An 18,706-nucleotide genomic window follows, 5' to 3' on the forward strand; every position below is an offset into this window, starting at 1 on the left:
TGCCATGAGATGGAAGGATTGAGAAGTGCTACAGTGGAAGGTCCTTCAGGTTCCCACCATCGACAGCAGGATTTCAAAGCTTGTCTGTTGGGGGAACGCTCAATGGCATCCTGAATTACCTATCTGCACAACATGATTTGCTATAGGATGTCCCTAGCAACAATAAAACCTTATGGCTAAGAATGCCAGTTGTAGAGATTCTTCTCTAATTGTTTTAGAGTGGGGCCAGGACACTACTAAGTAAAAAGAAAAAGAAAAAAGGAAATCAAGGTTACCTTGCCTCCCTATGTATGAAGTTGGGCAGGTGACATTTTTGTGAGTTTCGGGTTTTTCATTGGTAAAACGGGAATAACAGTTATACAGCCCTCGTTGGTATCAAGGGAATTAAGTGAGATTATATATCTAAAAGGCTTGTGGTACGGTGCCTGGCACACACAAACAAAAGAGCTCAGTACTCAGTAGTTATTTCTGGGCTTATTGCCTGAAAGGCTGAAGAGGTGGGTGTATGAGAGGTGCCCTGTGTTCCCTTCCAAACATCCCAAATTCTGTGATACTCTTCCTTGGTGTGTGCTGCAAACAGGTTGGCAATCCTCGGATTTCTTACTAGTTGCTTAGAAAACCATCCAGGATCTACAAAGCTCCAAGTAAGTCCTAATGTCTTTCTCAGGTGCCACTTACTTGACCTTAGTTCTGATCTGAGAGCCTCCACCTTCTCCCAATCACCGGGGTGCTGGGCAAGGTCCCGCGCTTGGGAAATCTTTCCTTTAATGGCGAATCTTGGCCCCATACCTCACAGTTGGCCATCTAGCACCTTTAGGCCCGTGGTTTACGGACAGGCGGCGCTTTTCAAGTTTGAAGCCGGCACTGTGCTCCAGATCTGGCGGGTGTGGTCCAGATTGCACCTTTTCCGCAACGCACCCCAAAATGTGCTTCGGCCATCTGCGGTGAGGGGAGGTGGAAGGGGTTGGTTTGCATCAGGTCGGAGGGGTGCGGTAGCGAGAGCGCCCGGAGCGCGCGCACCCGCTCACACTCTCCAATCCTGGGCGCGACCGCTCTGAGAGCGAGGTCCGGAGCCGAGTTCCGCGCTCTTCCAGGAGCCGGCCAGCGCCCCGGGTTCCCTGCTGGCGCCCCAGCTGGGACCCCCGAGATACTACCCTGCGGCGCGCACCCCTGACCCGGCCCCGCCCCGGGCGGCCGCGAGTGGCGGGCGGAGCGCTAGGAGCGGGGCGCGCTGGGCTGTGCTGCGCCGCCTCTCCTGGTGCCGGGGGAGGGACGGAGGGGCCGGAAGGGAGAGAGAAAAAGCCCGACCGACCGGCTGGCAAGGAGCTGCATGCAACCGGTGGGAGGCCGGGCCGGCTGGGGCTGGGGTTCGGGCCGTTTCTCGGCGGGCCCCTGGCGGCGAGCGCGGACGGCCCGGAGGCGGCGGCTCTGAGCTGGCAGGCGGAGGGTTGTCTCCCGCGCCCGCCTGCCCGGCGCGGTCCGAGGATGCGGGGGGGCGATGCCCGGGGCCAGGGACGCGCTCTGTCACCGGGCGCTGCAGCTACTGACCGAGCTCTGTGCCCGTGGGGCCCTGGAGCACGAGAGCTGCCAGGATTTCAGCTACCACCTGCGGGACCGCGCCAGACCCCGGCTCCGCGACCCAGGTGAGTGCCGCCGTCACTGCCCGCCGCGACCGGAGGGCCCTGGGCTGGGAGTTGGGGCCGCACTAGGGCCTGAGGCAGAAGAGCTACGCGGACTAGAGGAAAGAGGTGGGGAGGGGTTGCCACTGAGCTAGGGGAGGGGATCAGGAACCAGCGCACCCGGGCCTGATGCCAGAACCGGGCGGGGACCGTGGTGGAGGCTGCTGAGCGGAGGCCGAGTCCGAGTGGGCTGGAGTAAGGTTGGAGGGACCACGCCCGCCACCTGCGCTACCGACGCTCGGGCTCCTGGGGGCGGCTCCAGAGCTCAGAGCTCTGCGCCCCACTTCCCGGGCTCTGCGCTCTGGGCAAGGGGAGGCCGCGACGGCCGTAGGAGCCCTGGGAAGGGGGACGAGGCCGGAGGAAAACTCTGGGAAGTTGGGAGTTGGGAACGGCCCCGTGCTGCAACTAAATCCCACTGGGCGCTCCTCATCCTCGAGGAGAAGCGCCCATTTCCCTTCCTTGGTCTGGGTGAGAAGGGCGGGGCGGGATCCGGCGTTGGGCCCAGGGCTGGGAGCCCCGGGTCCCGGGCAGTCGGGCCTGAACCCGTTCCCTGCGGATCCCTTGGCTTGGAGACGGCCTGGGCCTGGCGCCTGGCAAGACCCGCTGCCGCCGCTGGGCACACCTGGGTCAGTGGGTTCTCTGGTTAAGGCTTGTGCACCTGCAGTTATCCCTGGTAAAAGTTGAGATGCTCCTAACTTTGGAAAGTTCATTTATTTTGGCATTTGACCAATTAAGGTTGGAGGAGCGAGTTTTGGTGGAGCCATTTGCTTTCCCCAAGGGCCCTGGGTCTCCCAAGGCTGACTTTTCATCCACTGCCGGTTACTGGAAGACACGTTGCTTCTAAATATTTACTTGAGATTCTACGCACCTGGAGAAATTATTTTTTTCGAATACTCTCTCAGCCTAAGTACTAATAAAATAAGAGTGTGTTGTGGTTGGATTGTTAAAGATGGAGTGAAAAAAATGGCCTTTCTCCTAATATTCCTGTGTATAAATACTGGAATTGAGCTATTGCTGTGCAAATTATCCAGCATGAATTTACCTCATTTTAAACCAATCTGTTATATAAAAATCCACTTACCCAAAGGATAAATTAGAGAATTATTTGATTCATGAAGAGAGACACACTGAGCCTGACTTAAATAGCATTTTCTTAATAGTATATTCAAAATGAGTCTGTAGGGTGAGGAGAACTCATCTGTTAAAAGTTTACAACATATTTTCCCTACTCAAAGCCTTTTTTTCCCTATTGCAAAAGAAAGATTATTGTTCCTCATTGCCTGTGGTTACATTAATTAAGTTTACTGGATGATCAGTAATGTGTTACTCAAAGTGGAGAATCAAGTGGAGAAATACTGTTGATCCCAAATGATTTCCCCAGAGTTTTAATGTCCGGACTTTGTGTGGCTTGTTGCTGAATGTGGGGTGCTGCACAGATCACAGACATGAATGAGTGTGCCTCATTTCATGAACGAGGGGCCCAGGAGGATGTCCTGAGTGGGGCAAGTCCTGTCCTTTAGCAGCAGGAACAAGAAGATTATTTAGCATGCTTCATCTGAAGCAAGTGTTAGTGCCGCAGATATGCCCCACTTCCTGGCCTGTGACTATGCCACGGGTTCCCATTGTTACCCCATGAGCAGTCCTCTTTGGCTTTTGTACGGGAGAAGATGGATGAGGTCTCTTGCTGAGTTGCATGTCTAACATCTTTTTGGCTGATTTCATGCCTCTGTTCTTTTCCACCCACAATCTGGATTCCGTGTTCTTAGGTCTCCCTCAGCTCCTGCACTGGGCAGCCCTGGAGAAAGAACCACAGAAAAGGCTCCTTACAAAAGACAGAGCCGATTCCTTGCCTGAGAAATAGCCATAGATAAGCGTCTGCCTTGCTGCTCTTTGAGTTCCTGAAAGCACTGCTCTGCTTTCTTCAACTACGGCCCACAGCTTTTTGAGGCAGCCCCTCAGGATTGTGGGTCTGTGTCAGGATGTATCCTGCTTTTGAGGAAGGAGTTGAGGGGACTGTGAGTGGAAGGTGAGAGGAGCTGAGGCTGAAACTGACATTTGAAGTGCACCCTCTTCCAGGGCACTTGAGCTCAGGCCAGAATTTTTCTTCACTTCCCTCTTTCTTCTTGCCTACATTAATTCTTAAATCAGAGGCATTTGTCTCCATCCCTCCGAAGCTGTTTGATGGTACACGCCAAGAGTGTCTTGAATTTCTGAGCCCTAAAAGCTGAGTGGCTGGAGCAGCTGCACAACCAACACCGTGGATGGTGCCTCCGCTGTGGTGCAGTGTGGACCGGAACCACCATGCACAGCAGCCTGGACAGCAGTCCCTAGAGGGAGTTGTCTCTACATTTGTGACTTCCTTTTGGATAAAGGAACCCACCTGGATGCCACACTCCAGCTTTCTCTATCCGTTGTCCATCCTAGGCTACCTAGCGGTGGCTAGGTTTTCTCAATCTCAACTGAGGTGCTTTGGTTTTAAAAGGAGAAAACATGTCATTCCCTGAGGACAGCAGAGTGGCTTTATTCTAGGATGTTTGTTCATTTTAGTGGAGGTGGGATAAGCCTGGGTTACTGACTGGTGGATATCAGAAGGGCGATTCTTTCAGCGCTCTTCCTTAATTTGGTGTTAAGAGAGGATTTGATTAAGTATGATTTTAAAACAAAGAAGCTAAGTCACAGTTGGAACTAGAATGCCTCACCCAGTCCTTCATCTGTACCAACCATGAAAAGGAAAGTGCTGATCTTTAAGCTAAGTGTGGGCACTTTATTCTGTAGAAAGGAATCAGAATGCTTCTGTTAGGTGTCTTTTGGTTATTTCATATATAGGGTGTGGCAAAAGTAGGTTTACAGTTGTGAGTATGCAAAAACAGTTTATTCTTGTATCATTATTTATTAGTTGTTGTATTAGTCTTCATACAAATAACTGTAAACCTACTTTTGCCCCACCCTGTATTGACAGTGTGGAACATAAACTTGCAAATCTCAGAGAATAGCCTTCATGGCCAAGGGAAGAGCAAGTGCAAAGGTCCTGAGGTAGAAGTGTCCTTAATGTGATTCAAGGAATAGTGAGTTCAAGGGCATCTGAAGCAGAGTGAAAAAGATGGAGAATAACAAGAAGTCTGATCAAGGGCTTGAGGGGGAAGATCATGTAGGGACTTGTAAACTATTATATATGGTCTTTGGTTTTTACTCTGAATAGGATGTGAAACCATCAGAAGGGATTGAGCAGAGAAGTGGCAATACACTGGCTGCTGTGTTAAGAAAATACTTCAGAAGATCATGGCCAAAGACAGAGAAACTTGTTAGGAGGCTATTGAGTAATCCAGATAGAGGAGACAGTGGCTTAGACCAGGGTAGTTTTAATGGAGGCGGTGAGAGTAATTGGGAGTACAGACACGGTTTGAAGGTACAGCTTTGGGATATGTTGATGGAATGGATGTGGGGAGTGAGAGAATAGAAGTTAAGGATGACTCCAGCTTTTTGACTTAAGCATCTCAATTTACTTCACAGAAGACGATTTCAGGGTGGGTAGAGTTGGAGTGGGGAGGGAAAGGAGATTTCTGTTTTACTTATTTTTTTATTGTATTTATTGTGTGGTGTTTGTTAGATAGTTTAACAGTGACCTGAAGCATGTCTTCTTTAACATCATCAACTGGCCTGTGTTCATATTTTGTAACTGGAGACTTCATTCTCTCTCCTAAAGAAGGCCAGTTGATTTAGGACAGCATGTATTGTTAAAAGGTTTTCCCTTATATGGAATGAAAAGCTGTCTTTAACTTCCACCCATTGATCTTGCTTATACATTTTGCCGTCAAAAAGAATGTCTCTTCTTGGGGAGGGTGGAGGGGGAAGAATGTCTCTTCTCATTACATACCTTTGGCTATTAGAAAGTAGCTATTTTAACTTTTCTCAACTTGTTTCCACATCTGGAAAAGAAAAAAAAAGATTGGATTATGGGACTTCTAGGTTTTCACCATGTTCTATTATTTTACTCCTAAGTCTTTTCTTCTGTAGGCTGTCAACCATGTCTGTGCCAAGCATTTTATGTAGGTCACTTAATTTAATTCTCATAACATCTTCTAAGACCTTGCTGCTCAAAGTATTTGTCTGTGGACCAGCATCATCAGCAGCATCTGGGAGCTTATTAGAAATGCAGACTCTCAGGTTGCCTCCCCCAAACCCCCAACCTACTGCATATGATTCTGTGTATTAACAGGGGCCTCAGGTGGTTCATAGGGACACTAAAATTTGAGGGGCACTGCAAAAAGATTGGTGTATATGAATAAACTCAAGCTCAGAGAGCTAAACTAGCCCAAGGCCATGGTTCATTTAAGAAAAGGGTTGAGTAGTCAAAGTAGGTAAACACATCACATACATCAAGGATATAGGAATTATAGCCAATGAACATTTCCTAGGTATTTTTCATCAGAGCCATCTTTAGAACTACTTTCTCTGTTCTGTACTTCTATATTGGATTTTATTTCGATAAGTGTAGGTTAAATTCTATGCAGTTTTAAGGATTCAGCTCAGTTTTTGGTTATGCATTTTTGAATTATATGAATTTGAATTATACGAAATATTTGAGTTTTATGAATTATTCAGGATACTGGTTTTCCATTGACATTCTAGCTTTGTATGTTTAGAGACTTTTCTTCATTTTCTGGTTCACCTGGTCAGGGTGTGAAGCAGGGCCTCAGGACACATCACTGAAGACTCTTCTTCCTAAGTGGACGCTAACCCTATTCAGGAAAAGCTTTTTCTAGACCAGTGGATTTCAACATTAGAAACAATCTAGGGAGCTTTACCAAATGAACAAAAATAAAGCAAACAAAAATTAAAACATTAAATCGGAATCTCTGGGGCTAGGGACAAGTATCAGTTATTTTTTGAGTTCCTCAGCTGATTCAAATGACAGCCAGGTGGAGGACACCTGTTAAGACCATCAAGTGAAGGATGAACCCACCTGATTCTGCTCAGCTCACATTTCTTTTCTGCAAAATTAGGAAAGATGATATCCAATGTCAGGGGTTTTGACTGCTATGCTTGTACTGTTATTACCCAAACCAGCTGATTCTTAATTTTCTTTTGATATTATTATCCCAAACTTTTATTTTGTGGGCTCTTTAAAAATATGAGAATCTATGATGTCCACTCAATTGGGGGAAAATAGGAGAACAAATTGAGAAAATCGTGTCCAACTACTATTTCATTAAAAGGCCATAGTATGGAAATTTTATTAATGTCACATTGAATTAAAGAGAAGTAACTCATTGAAGATGTACATGTAAAATAATAATTAAATATAGTTTCTAAGGAAAAATTTCCAAAATCAAGATATTAAATATTGGCCTTAATCCACATTTTCAAAGATAGTCAAAAGAGAATCAATTTGAAAACACTGGATTTTTATGAATAGACATTGAAGTGATTATGCACAATGAGATTAATTTTTTAAATTAATGTTAATTGCAATCAGGAAATAGTTTCCTAAGGAATGAGTGGCATATTGGATGCATAATATGTGAAGATCTAATTTGCATTTACTTCAGTGACATTTTGGGGACTTCTTCATAAATATTTTATTTAAACAAGTGTGTTTTCATCTCTGTGGGATTCCACATGGACCAGTGAGTGGTTTAGTCACTAGGTAATTATCAAGAGGGAAAAACAAAAGCTAACTGTGGTAAAGGCATCACAGGCAGCCCTTTGACCAGCTGCCTCTTCTGGAATACACGACCAAAAGCCCAGGACACTTTTTCATTTATGTTCAGATAGAGTGGGAGGGGGAAGGAGAGAGAGAAAAAGAGAGAGAACAATATCAGTATGAGAGAGGCACATGGACTGGTTGCCTCTGGCATGACCCCGACAAGGGCCAGAGACAAACCGCAACCAAGGTTTGTGCCCTTGACTGGAATCAAACCCGTGACTCATTGGTCCGCGGGCCAACGCTCTACCGCTGAGCCAAACTGGCCAGGGCAAAAGAACAAACTTTTTGATGTGGGCTAAACTCTCAGGGAAAAATTAAGCTGACACCTCAGGAATATCCATCCCCTTGAAATTCTCTGTTCTGTAAAGAAGATAGACATTGCTTTCACCCTAACAGCATGTTGGCGATTTTGTGTTTGTGTGTGCGCATGTGCTTTCCCATATGTTTGGCTTTAAAAAATGCATAGTTCCTTCTCAACTGATTTACTTGAAGGAACTAACAAGTTCACATGCTGGCATGTTAGAGGAAGGGGAGGAGCTTAGTGAGAGGTAGAAGCGGGAGAGCAGTCTCATTTTCTAAGAAATAAGTTGGAGCCCAGCCAGTGTTGCTCAGTGGTTTAAACTTTTTTTTTAAATCCTCACCCAAGGATATGTTTATTGATTTTAGAGAGAGGAGGGGGGAGAGAGAGAGATGGAGAGAGACACATCCATGTGAGAAAGAAACATTGATTGTTTACCTCCCATATGTGCCCTAACCAGGGAAGGAACCTGCAACCTGACCAGGAATCGACCCTGCAGCCTTCCTGGTGTACAGGATGATGTTCCAACCAACCGAGCCACCCTGCTAGGGCTAAGCTTATTTTGAAAAATTAAGTCATAGATGAGCCAACACAAATGTGAAGGCTGACAATCCTCCAGGAACATAATTTACCTCGGTGACAGGTGGGGAGCATGCCATTTGGAGGTGAGATGAACTGACTCCCAAATTAATTGGAGCAGATAGCACTCTGGACACTGCCCTAGAATGTGGGGGGATGAAAGGAAACAAAATTCAAAAGCAGTTGCTGAATGGTGTGTGGTCCAGGAGAGAGTTGACAAAGTGTGGCCTGTGCCCAGCAGCCCTGTGGTAGAGTATGGGAGGTGAGGCAATAGGGCCCAGGTTCCAGACCTATATGCAAAGGCTGGGGTGTGGGGTAATTACAGTCTCTGGTCAACTGCAACCATAGTGGGACTATGAATATAAGAGTTCAGGGAAGAAAAAAACAAAACTGAAATTATTCAATGAGAATTAATTGACTATACGGAATTTACAATAAAATGCATTATAGCCCGGCTGGTGAGGCTCCGTAGTTGAGCATCAACCTATGCACGAAGAGGTCACTGGTTCCATTCGCAGTCAGGGCACATACCCAGGTTGTGGGCCAAATCCTCAGTAGGGGGCATGCAGGAGGTGGCCAATTGATGTTCTCTTTCTGTCATTGATGTTTCTATCTCTCTCCCTCCTTCCTACTACCTCTCTCTAAAATCAATAAAGAAAAAAAAAGAAGATAAGGTGGAGTATGTATTTCTACCAAATGAAATCATAGGTTCAACCATAAAAGTGCACCGTGGCTTTTTCTTTTAAGTGTTTCATCGGTTGGCTGTAGGAATGGCTTTAGACAAGAGCAATTTCCAACAAGCAGATTTTGCAGATCTTCTTGAAATAGTCATCCTGTGCATGTACTTTATCACATGAAAACTTTTATATCAATACTGATAGAACTGCATCTGAAAGAGAAATAAATGAACTCACCCAGGAAATCAAGATGACAACATGGAATAGGCAAGAGCTTTGGAGTCAGAATCTAGTAAATCCTGCACTTACTAGCTTCGTGACCTTGAGCAAAATATTTACCTCTTCACTTGATTCATCTGTAAACCGGAAGTGGGAGGTTGTTGCAGCATGGTGCCTAGGGTACATGCTCAAAAATGGGTTTTGGTGGTAGTTGCATCACCTGTCATGTTTCCTGTCAGCGTGTCCACGAGCATGCCTGTTTCACCCATTTGTAATCATTCATAGAGAAAGTTTTCTATTCTACTTTTTGTAAACAGCTTTTTTTTTTTTTTTACTACTTATTGTACATCCCTGGGTAAGTTAGTCTCTGTGTCTTCGTTTTCTCATCAGTAAAATGGATTATTAGTATCCAGATAAAATACAGGGAGTCCAGTTCAATTTGAATTTCAGATAAGCAACAGATAATATTGCATGGACATATTTATATTAAATAATTATGGTTGTTTATCTCATATCCAAATTGAACTGAGCATCTTATATTTTTATTTGCTAAGTCTGGCAACCCTCTATTAGTACCTATCTCATAGTGCATGTGAAATACCATAATATTGGGCACATAGAAAATGCTCAATAAGTATTAGCCATTATTTCTATTACTGTTAGGAATTGTTCCATAATGAACAATTGTGCAATTATTGTGATGACAATATATATTCCAAAGAATAGACATACCTTTTACACTTAACTATTTTTTGGGGAATTCTAGATTCTAATTTTTCATTACTATAAATAACATTTTAGATTTATAGTACCCTACTCCCTTTTGGGAAATTTTCTTAATGATAAATTATCAACTATGGGCTTGAATTGCTTTCCGTAGATCAATGCCTTTAAGCCCTGCTACATGCCAACAGTAAATCCACTAGCATTAGGTGGTGTAACGTGAACTCAAGGTTGCTATTTAATAGGGCATGTGTATGTTTAACAGGGCATACATATGCCTATTTAATTGTTGTGCTTGTTAAAGTACCTACCTCATTGTTGTTTCAATTTGTACTTCTTGTTGGTAGAATTGAATATTTTAAATCTACTTATATTTCCTCTTACATAATTTTTCCGTGTTTATTCTGTGCCATCTGCCAGTTTATTTTATTTTTTTTTGAGAATCTTAATATTTTTCTTGCATTAATTAAAATATAAATATTTTGTTAAATTAGCTCATAGGAAGAGCACTGTATAGTGAATGAACTCAGGTTGTCTGACTCTAATCAATCCATTATACTAACTAGACTGCCTTTAAAGTTGTAGGGGTGCATCAGGAAATAGGGATTCATTGTAACATTCTTTTTTGTGGGGGTAGGGTTAAGCTTTAACTGAACAATGTTGGGAAGTTAGAATTTTTCATTTTCTGCCCATAATGGCAAAGAGATAAAAACTGACTCATTGTAACATTCTTTCCAATGCAAAGTGCTGCCTTTATGTATATGAAACATGAAAACACTTTGTTGTTACATAACTTGGATATCTTTTTATTTATGTTTTCTTTCCCTCTTTCCAACCTCCCTTCCCTTCCAGCGCTTATGTAGTCTTTACTTTACCCCCACTGATATGATCATTCTCTTCTAATTATAATTAAGTTAAATTAAAAAGATCTTGTTGAGTGCCTCTTAAGTGCCAGGTACTAGGTTAGGCATCAGTAATTCAGAGATACATTAGACATGGTTATTGCCTCTGTGGAAGTGACATAAAACAATGATTACAACGAATAAAATAAGGACAAGAAGGGAGATATGTGCTGGGTGTAGAGCCCAAAGAGGAGAGAAGTAATTCTCTGGCTTGAGCGGTCTGCAGAGGGTTCCTCGAGAAGCTGACCCTTGGGTGGGCACCTTGCCTGGAATATGCCTGCGTGGGAAGGACAGTCTCGGAATTTACAAAGGTCCTAAGACAGGACAGAGTCGATCTCTGGTAAAAGTAAGAAGTGTGTGTGTTGGGACTGTTGAGGGATGAGTCTGTTTCTGGTAAACACGGGTCGGATCATGGAAGTTCTGGTATGCCATTGAAAAGTCCCACGGAGGACTTGGGCTAGAGCAGTCTGATGCAGGAATCTTGAAAGAAGTACACTTTCCTATGATGATTCTCATGGATCCATTCTCAGCCAAGTACTGCAGGAGATTCCAGGACGGGGTAAGTTCTGTGAGAGCGCTCAAGTCTTTCTGGTTCTGCGTGGGAAGTGAGCTTAAGTTGGTGGTGAAAATGTTTTTCCTGTCCAAGGTAAAGTCCTGACAGATTGGAATCACCGAATGAAGAATTACTTATTCAATTAAATTAATTAATTAAAATATAATTTTATTGATTTTAGAGAGATAGGAAGGGAGAGGGAGAGCTAGACATTGATGTGAGAGAGAAACATTGATCTGTTGCCTCCCGTATGCACCCTGACTGGGAATTGAACCCACAACCTGGGTATGTGCACTGATCGGGAATCAAATTGGCGACATTTTCAGTGCATGGGACAATGCTTAACCAACTGAGCCACACTAGCCAGCGCAGAGATTGCCTATTTTAGATCCCTAATCATGTCACCCTGAAACACAAATATAATTACCTCATCTAGTTGTAAAAACTGCCTTTAGTAAGTTTAGTCATCTGGCTCAAACATCTGGGCTCCATATATCATTTCAGACTATGCCAACAGTGACATCTTCCTTCCTTGTCTGGTTATTTAATAATGAAAAAGCAACATGTTTAGTTGCATTGCAACTACTCAGTTTGTGGATATGTAGCCTGTTTTCTTCTGATGTTATAGGGAGTGTCACCAGAAAGGGACCCGGCCTGGAGCAGGTCTGCCTGGGGCCGGCTGATAATGTGTAGGGGTTCTTGACTTCATGCAGGAAAGATTTCACAGAACAAGTCCAGGTGATTTTGAGAGTACCTTTATTAAAGCTGGGGACAGGGAAACAAAGGAAGGGCTAAGGGTAGAAGAAGCAACAGGAGAGGGCCTAGGTGTGCTCTGCTTTGACTCCCTAGAAATATTGTAGGGAAGAAGTGAGCCAAGGAGGGGCTGCTGTTAGCTCACTGGGAAGTCAGAGAAAAGGGGGCCTTGGAGACAGGTTCAGAGGGTAAGCCTGGGATGAGCTGCTGCTGCCTGTTATTCCCCTGGTTGAGAGTTTCATGGGGACCCTTAGTGTTTAGGAGATGCTGCCTGAGAGGGGAGAAAGGTGTGGGTGTGCTCCAGAGAGAGCTAGTACTGGGTCTTTGTCTTGAGGGTTATTATCTGTTTTTAAAGGCAGGAGTTTTAGGGGAGGTCTTAGGGAAGGATCCCAATAGAATATTCAGCAGCTTTATGTTGATGCCCATAAATGAGACTTACTCCCCTGACTTCATCTGTCCCTGGGTGTGGCTGGCACAAATGGCACTAATTGGATTTCTGTTATTTGTTTCCCTGAGTGGTGATTTAAGCTATTTACCCTCTGGTTGGGGAGAGGTGTAAACCATTTACTCTTCAGTGTCCTTGGTTAGGGAAGATAGGATTTTTCTATTTACTAGATGGCTCTCAGCTGCTTGGCTATTGAACTGTCTGTCTCAGTTTTCCTCTTCCTCTGGCTTACTAACCTGTCTCAGGCTCAGCAGAGAGTAAGCGTGGCAGGTCTGCCTAGTGCCTACCGAGCTGTGCGGTGGAGATGGTTCTTTATTCTACACACAGGGGCTGCCAAGTAGCCAGTACAATTTGGTAAAAATAATTAAATTGAATTTTCTTGGGTGGGTCATATACTCTCCACTTTTCATATCCACTCCTGACGCACACACATCCCGCACACATAAACTTCACTTACCGCATTTATGGGATATGCCTGCCACCAAAGACATTTCAGTTTGTATCAACTATGGCTTTCTGGCCCTTGAAGGGTTTTAAGCTGAAAATTGAGGCAAGCGGATTTCTCTCTTAATTAAATCATTCTGGAGACAGTACGAAGGTTGATTGGAGAGATTATGACTGGTGATGCTATTCATTTACTCAACGAATGTTTATTTAGCATCTTCTCTGCAAGGCTCTGTTCTAGTATTGTGCATATCACAGACTTAGGGAGCCAAACAAAATAAAAAGCATGCCTCCATGAAACATGTATGTTGATAAGAAAATGATAATACATACATCAATTAACTACACAGTATGTTACACAGTAATAAAAAGAAAAATAAAGCATGGGAAGAGAATAAGGCATGGGAAATAAAATGACATCACTGAAAATGTATGTATGAGTAAAGGTCAGAGGGGGATGTGGGAACAGGCATGCACAGATGAAGGGGAAGAGCATTCCGGGCAGGGGTATAGCAGGTGTGAGGTCCTGAGGCAGGAACATGCCTGCCATGTTCAGGTCCTAGCTAGGGGCAGTGGTACTACCGTGGATTGACAAGGAAGATAGAAGTAGTAGGTGAGGTCAAAGAGATGATGCAGGCTGATCACAGGACCCTGTAAGCCATCTTACTCCGAGGAAGTTGGGAAGCTGCTAGAAAGTTTTAGGCAGAGAAATAATAGTATCTGAATTAGGAAGAGAAAGGATCGCTCTGACCACCATATAGAAAACAGACGGTAGGAGAGTACGGGTGGAATCGGGACAAGCGGCAGTGTGGCTGGTGTGAGAGATGTGGCTTGGCCCAGAGCGATAGCAGCGGAGGAAGTGAGAAGCAGTCAGTTACCAGGTAGCTTGAAGGTAGAGCTGGCAGGTTTACTGATGGATGGATGTAGGGTGTGAAGGACAGAGAGGGATCAAAAATGACTCCAAGAATTTGGCCTGAGCAATAAAATGTGAGTTGTAAGAAAAGTTTGAGTGGAATGATCGGGAGCTGTTTTGGATGTGTTAAGTTGGCGATGCTTGTTAGTGAGCCAAGAGGGGAACAGACTGGGAGGTTGGAGATGAGTCTGGAGTTTGGGAAAGATGACTGGAGAGGAGATACCAATGTGAGAGTTGTAGGCATGGAGATGCTTAAAATGAGTCTGGCTGAAGTGATTCGGGAAGGTGGTGTGACTAGGGGAGAGAAGAAGGCCAGGACTGAGTGCTGGAACTCTCTAACACCAAGAGATGGAGGGAAGTTGAGGAACCAGCAAGAGAAGAGTAATAAAGAGGGACCAGAAAATCCAAGCAAGAGCGTTGACCTGAAAGCCAAGAAGAGGAAGGTCTGTCAAAGCGGAAGGAATAAATATCTGTGCCGAAGTCTACCATGAGGTCTAATAGAATGAGCACTGAGCACTGAGCACTGTTGTTGGTAATGTAGGGGTCACTGGAAGTGATGTAGACAGTCAGTTTCAGTAAAGAGGTGGGAACAAGAGCCTGATTGGAGTGGCCTTGAGAGAAACTGACTGGAGAGGAATTAAGGGCAATGAGTATAGACTACTCTTTCAAGTTTTTCTGCAAACAAAAGTCGAGAAGTGGGTTAGTAGTTGCTGGTGAGGGAAGTGAGATCAAAGGGTTTTGTTCTTGTTTTAAATTGTAAGAGATAACAGCACTGATGTCATGGGAATGACCTAGTAGGGAACAAAAGTGCATGATGTAGGATAAGGAAGAGAGCATTGCTGGAGCCTTGTCCTTGAATAAGTATTGGGATCTCCTTCCTAGGAATTCAAGGAAGAAGTCTAGTCTACACATGTACGTTTAGGAACCATCAGCATAAAGATGGTATTTAAAGCTGAGAAAGGAGATTAGATCACCAACAGGCAAATGATGATTAAAAAGAAAAGAAGTCAAACAACTCGTTAGAGGTTAGGGAGATGAGAAGGAAGCAACAAAGGAGACTGAAAGGATCAATAAGTACAATGGGAGGAAGATCAGGATTGTGGTGTCTTGGATGTGAAGAAGGTACTCCTGGGAGGAGAGAGGCTCCCTTGTGTGAAATGCAGCTGATAGGTCAAGTAAGATGAGGACCAACAACTGACCATTGCATTTAGCAACACAGGGTTCCTTGGTGACCTTTGAACTGAGTGATTTTGGAGGAGTGGTGAGTGAGTGGAGTTGTGAAAGTCTGGCTAGAGTCTGTTCAAGAGAGAACAAAAGAAATAGAAGAAAACAAATGTACAATACTATTTATTTTTGGTTTTGTTGTGAAAGAAAAGAAGAATTCAAAAGATGATTTTTAGAGGACAAAATAACTGCATGTTTGTATGTTTGAGAGAAGTTAAAAGTGATATAGAGGACTGGACTGCCTGAGTGATGAGCTTGAGTAGGTGGGTTTTTCAGGTGTGTTCATTGTCATGGAGTCAGCACAGAGTATACGGGCCCTGGGGGGAGATATGGTTTGGGGATCTTAAAGAAGTTTGTCTCCTGATTGCTTTCCCATTATGGGTGAAAAAGGAAGCAGCAAGGTTATCAGCTGAGAGTGAGGATGGGTTAGGAGGTGATGGAGGCGTGAACACAGGAAAGGTATAAATGATAGTCCAGGAGACCGAGTGAATGGATTAGGGAGGTGGAGCATGTTCGCCAGGCAACATTAAGGACCCACTTGAAGTTGGTGATAATGAATTTAAAGTGATATCCACCACCATAGGTATGAGCTTTTCTTTCATGCAGCTCTGTGTAGGCATGAGGAGACAGGAATGTCTGTTTGAGCAGGGTTGTGCTTATGTATGACTATGAAAGAGTGGCAAAGAATTGAGAATGTATAGAATGGGATGATTGGAGTGATTGATTCTGAAGTTTCATCTGAGGAAGGAGAGTCAAGTGGACATGTGGGCGGTTAGGGATAGTCGAGAGGTGATAGGGTTAGTGGGTTGTAGGTCCTCTTGGGTGGGATGCTTACTGAGAATACAGTGAAGAGGAGAGGGCCAGAGATTATAGAGGGGCCGCAGTTGTTGGCTGACCGGGTCTAGGGTATGATCGTGGGAGTGAGGCCCTCAGGTAGAGTGTAGGACAAGTGATTGAAAAAGACAAGGAAAAAAGTGGAAATACCAGAGTTTTGAAGGCATTGAATTAACCAAAACTTAGGACAAAAGTGGTGTTGGAGAGAGTGACAACAAGCCAGAAATGGGGGGAGTGACCTGAAGAATAGCAGGCGTCCGTGACGAGGCTGGGCAGCTGTGGCGTAAGTGGTGCACTCAGGCAACGTGAGATGCAAAGCTGGGGGGTTATAGAGAAAACGCCAGACCTAGTAGGCTGTTCGTATTTATCTAGGCCGAAATGTTGAAGGAATGCTTTAAGGAAATGGAGTTGAAGAAGAGGGGATAGATATTAAAAAAAATTCAACAGGTAAAATAGTCAGTACACTGAAATGAAGTGGAGGGATCTCAATTCCCAAATTTTTGGTATAAGTACCTGGGAGGATGGTCATGTGATATATCAGGTTTACTAACAGAAAGTCAAGCATGTTTTATGGGAAAATAATAAGATGAACTATGAATGCTTTAAGTTTGAAAGTGTGTACGAGATCTGATGCCGATGTCCAGGGAAGTTAACTGGTGGTGGAACCATTGGAAAGAAGTTACTGGAAATCAGAGAGTGAAAAATGGTTGCATTCTAAGGCCACTTCTAAATGGGAGGGTTTTGAAAGTGATGCTCAGTTCCAGGTAGGCATCAGAATCAATTGGGGAACTTTTGAAGATACAAGTGCCCTCTCCCCCGACTGACTAAATCACAATCTCCTGGGCTGACACCTAAAATATCTCAACACAAGAGTCTGGTGTGCAGCCAGGGCTGCAGATGACATGCGTTTATGGCTTTTATGGGTTGAAATTACTTTTTACAGCCCCATTGTAAAAATGCTCTAACCATTCATATAAAACTGTTATAAAATATGAGGCAAGGAAATCCAAGCACAAAAGTGCATTTACTCTCTGTCATTGATCCTTATTTTCTTAACCACAGTGGGAGGTTTCTCAAAGTATTAGTAGGTATGGCTACTGTCGGTGCAACTAATAATATATTTCCTATAAAATTTAACTGTAGGATGTAATGATAGCATCCTGGCACTAAAATCATGTTTTGTTTTGTTTTTTTTCTTGCTAGGCTTGTAGTAATGTGATTATTATTTATTTTTAATTTAAGATAGCCATGCTGTAAATAAACTGCGTGAAAACTCTATGTAGGCTGTGGACTTTGAGAATGAGGTTGCTTGATTTCCATAGGCTATCACTCTTTCTTGCCAACGTGTCCACTTCCTGTCAGAGAAACCTGGGAAACAAAGAAAGAGGGGCCACATTAGAACCACTTTGAACACTTTACAGAAAATCTTAGGTCAAACATATTTTCCATTCTGAATGTTTCAAATACTATGGGTGTCAGTGGATGGCATAGCTGAGCTAGCTCTGCGGCTTCCCGAATTATTTCAGAGGGAATGAGAAAGCTGTTGTTTGCTTTTCTTTAATCTGTTCCACTGCTGCCACTACTTTAGATTTAATGTATACTGTAATATCCTGAATTTATAGGTCATCCTTCTTCCAGGGCTTTTAAAGTGCTTTGTGTGAATGACTTTCATTTTCGGGGAGTTAAAATTCATCATGTTATGGAATGCATTTCAGAGAGAGTCCTCAAAGAGAACTAGAAAATCCCCAAGTGTTTCATTTTTCCTTCCAGCTGCTGTGGGTAGAATCACCATTGATCCTAACTCCACACTGCTTTAGAGCACATTTACGTGTGGATTACCGTAGGCTTTTCCAGGAGGGAATCTAATCCCTAGAGGTTCAATTTGAGAGGATCCACTCTGCAGGCTAACAAAGATTAAAATAGCAGCTCCTTTTCATTACATTGGTTTTATGATCTTTTAATTTTCATACTGTCTTACGCTTCAGTGACTCCATCACAACTGTCCTACCAGTGCCTTAGTACGGGGGAATTAGGAAGTTAAGTTGGACAGATTCACAAAGCAAGAGCTCTATAGCGTGTGCCTTTATAGTAAGAGGCCATGGTTCAGGGCTGTGGTCACAGTGCCCAGTCATCGGATTTGATGGGGAAGCTCCTGGGAGCAGCAGGTGGTAAATAGTGGCTAATAGTGCAGCTCTGAACATGGGGAAATGTCAGGAGGACTAGAGTTGGCTTTACACTACCTCATCTTTAAATGCTCAAGAAGGAGTTTCACTAAATATATTAAAATAACAAGGGCAAATATCTGTGCATTGTATATTTTTATCTGCTCTTTTTGCAAAGCCTTGTGCTAATTAAACTAACATTCCTATAATAAATATACTGAATGGAACATAGAAATCATTAAGTACAGCTTATTTTATTGTTTCTTGCAAAACAGCATCTATTTGGCTTTTAATACAAATGACTCAGAGAAACACAGAAAGAAAATATAGAAGCCAGTTATTGAATTAAAAAAAAAATTCCAACAAAGAAATTTCAGTTGCATTTTCTGTTTTTGGTCTGGATTCAAAAATAGGAAGCTACAAACCAAAGAATGTCTGTCCCTTTGAAGACAAAGAAAAAACTTTTTTTAAAGAAAAGAAAAAGCCAAACAGTCCCTGAAATCTGGCAGGTGGTTTTTCGAGGCCACTGTAACCTCGCCTTAATCATCCTGGTGAAATGAGACAGTGTGGTTGTTGGAATGTGGCCACCTCCTA

At 43.7% G+C, this 18,706-nt stretch overlaps 1 protein-coding gene across 2 annotated transcripts in view; it reads left to right on the top strand.

Moving 5' to 3' along the window:
* The first annotated feature begins 1,330 nt into the window (after positions 1-1,330).
* SYT9 (synaptotagmin 9) overlaps positions 1,331-18,706 on the top strand; it is a 189,784-nt gene continuing 172,408 nt past the window's right edge. For both annotated transcript variants that reach the window (XM_036259287.1, XM_036259286.1), the window contains exon 1: positions 1,331-1,643. In XM_036259287.1, the coding sequence (XP_036115180.1) occupies positions 1,499-1,643 (145 nt within the window). In that variant the 5' untranslated portion in view covers positions 1,331-1,498. The remainder of the gene's footprint in view (positions 1,644-18,706) is intronic.

The sequence above is a fragment of the Molossus molossus genome, unplaced genomic scaffold (assembly GCF_014108415.1).
Source record: "Molossus molossus isolate mMolMol1 unplaced genomic scaffold, mMolMol1.p scaffold_m16_p_13, whole genome shotgun sequence".
Classification (NCBI taxonomy): domain Eukaryota; kingdom Metazoa; phylum Chordata; class Mammalia; order Chiroptera; family Molossidae; genus Molossus; species Molossus molossus.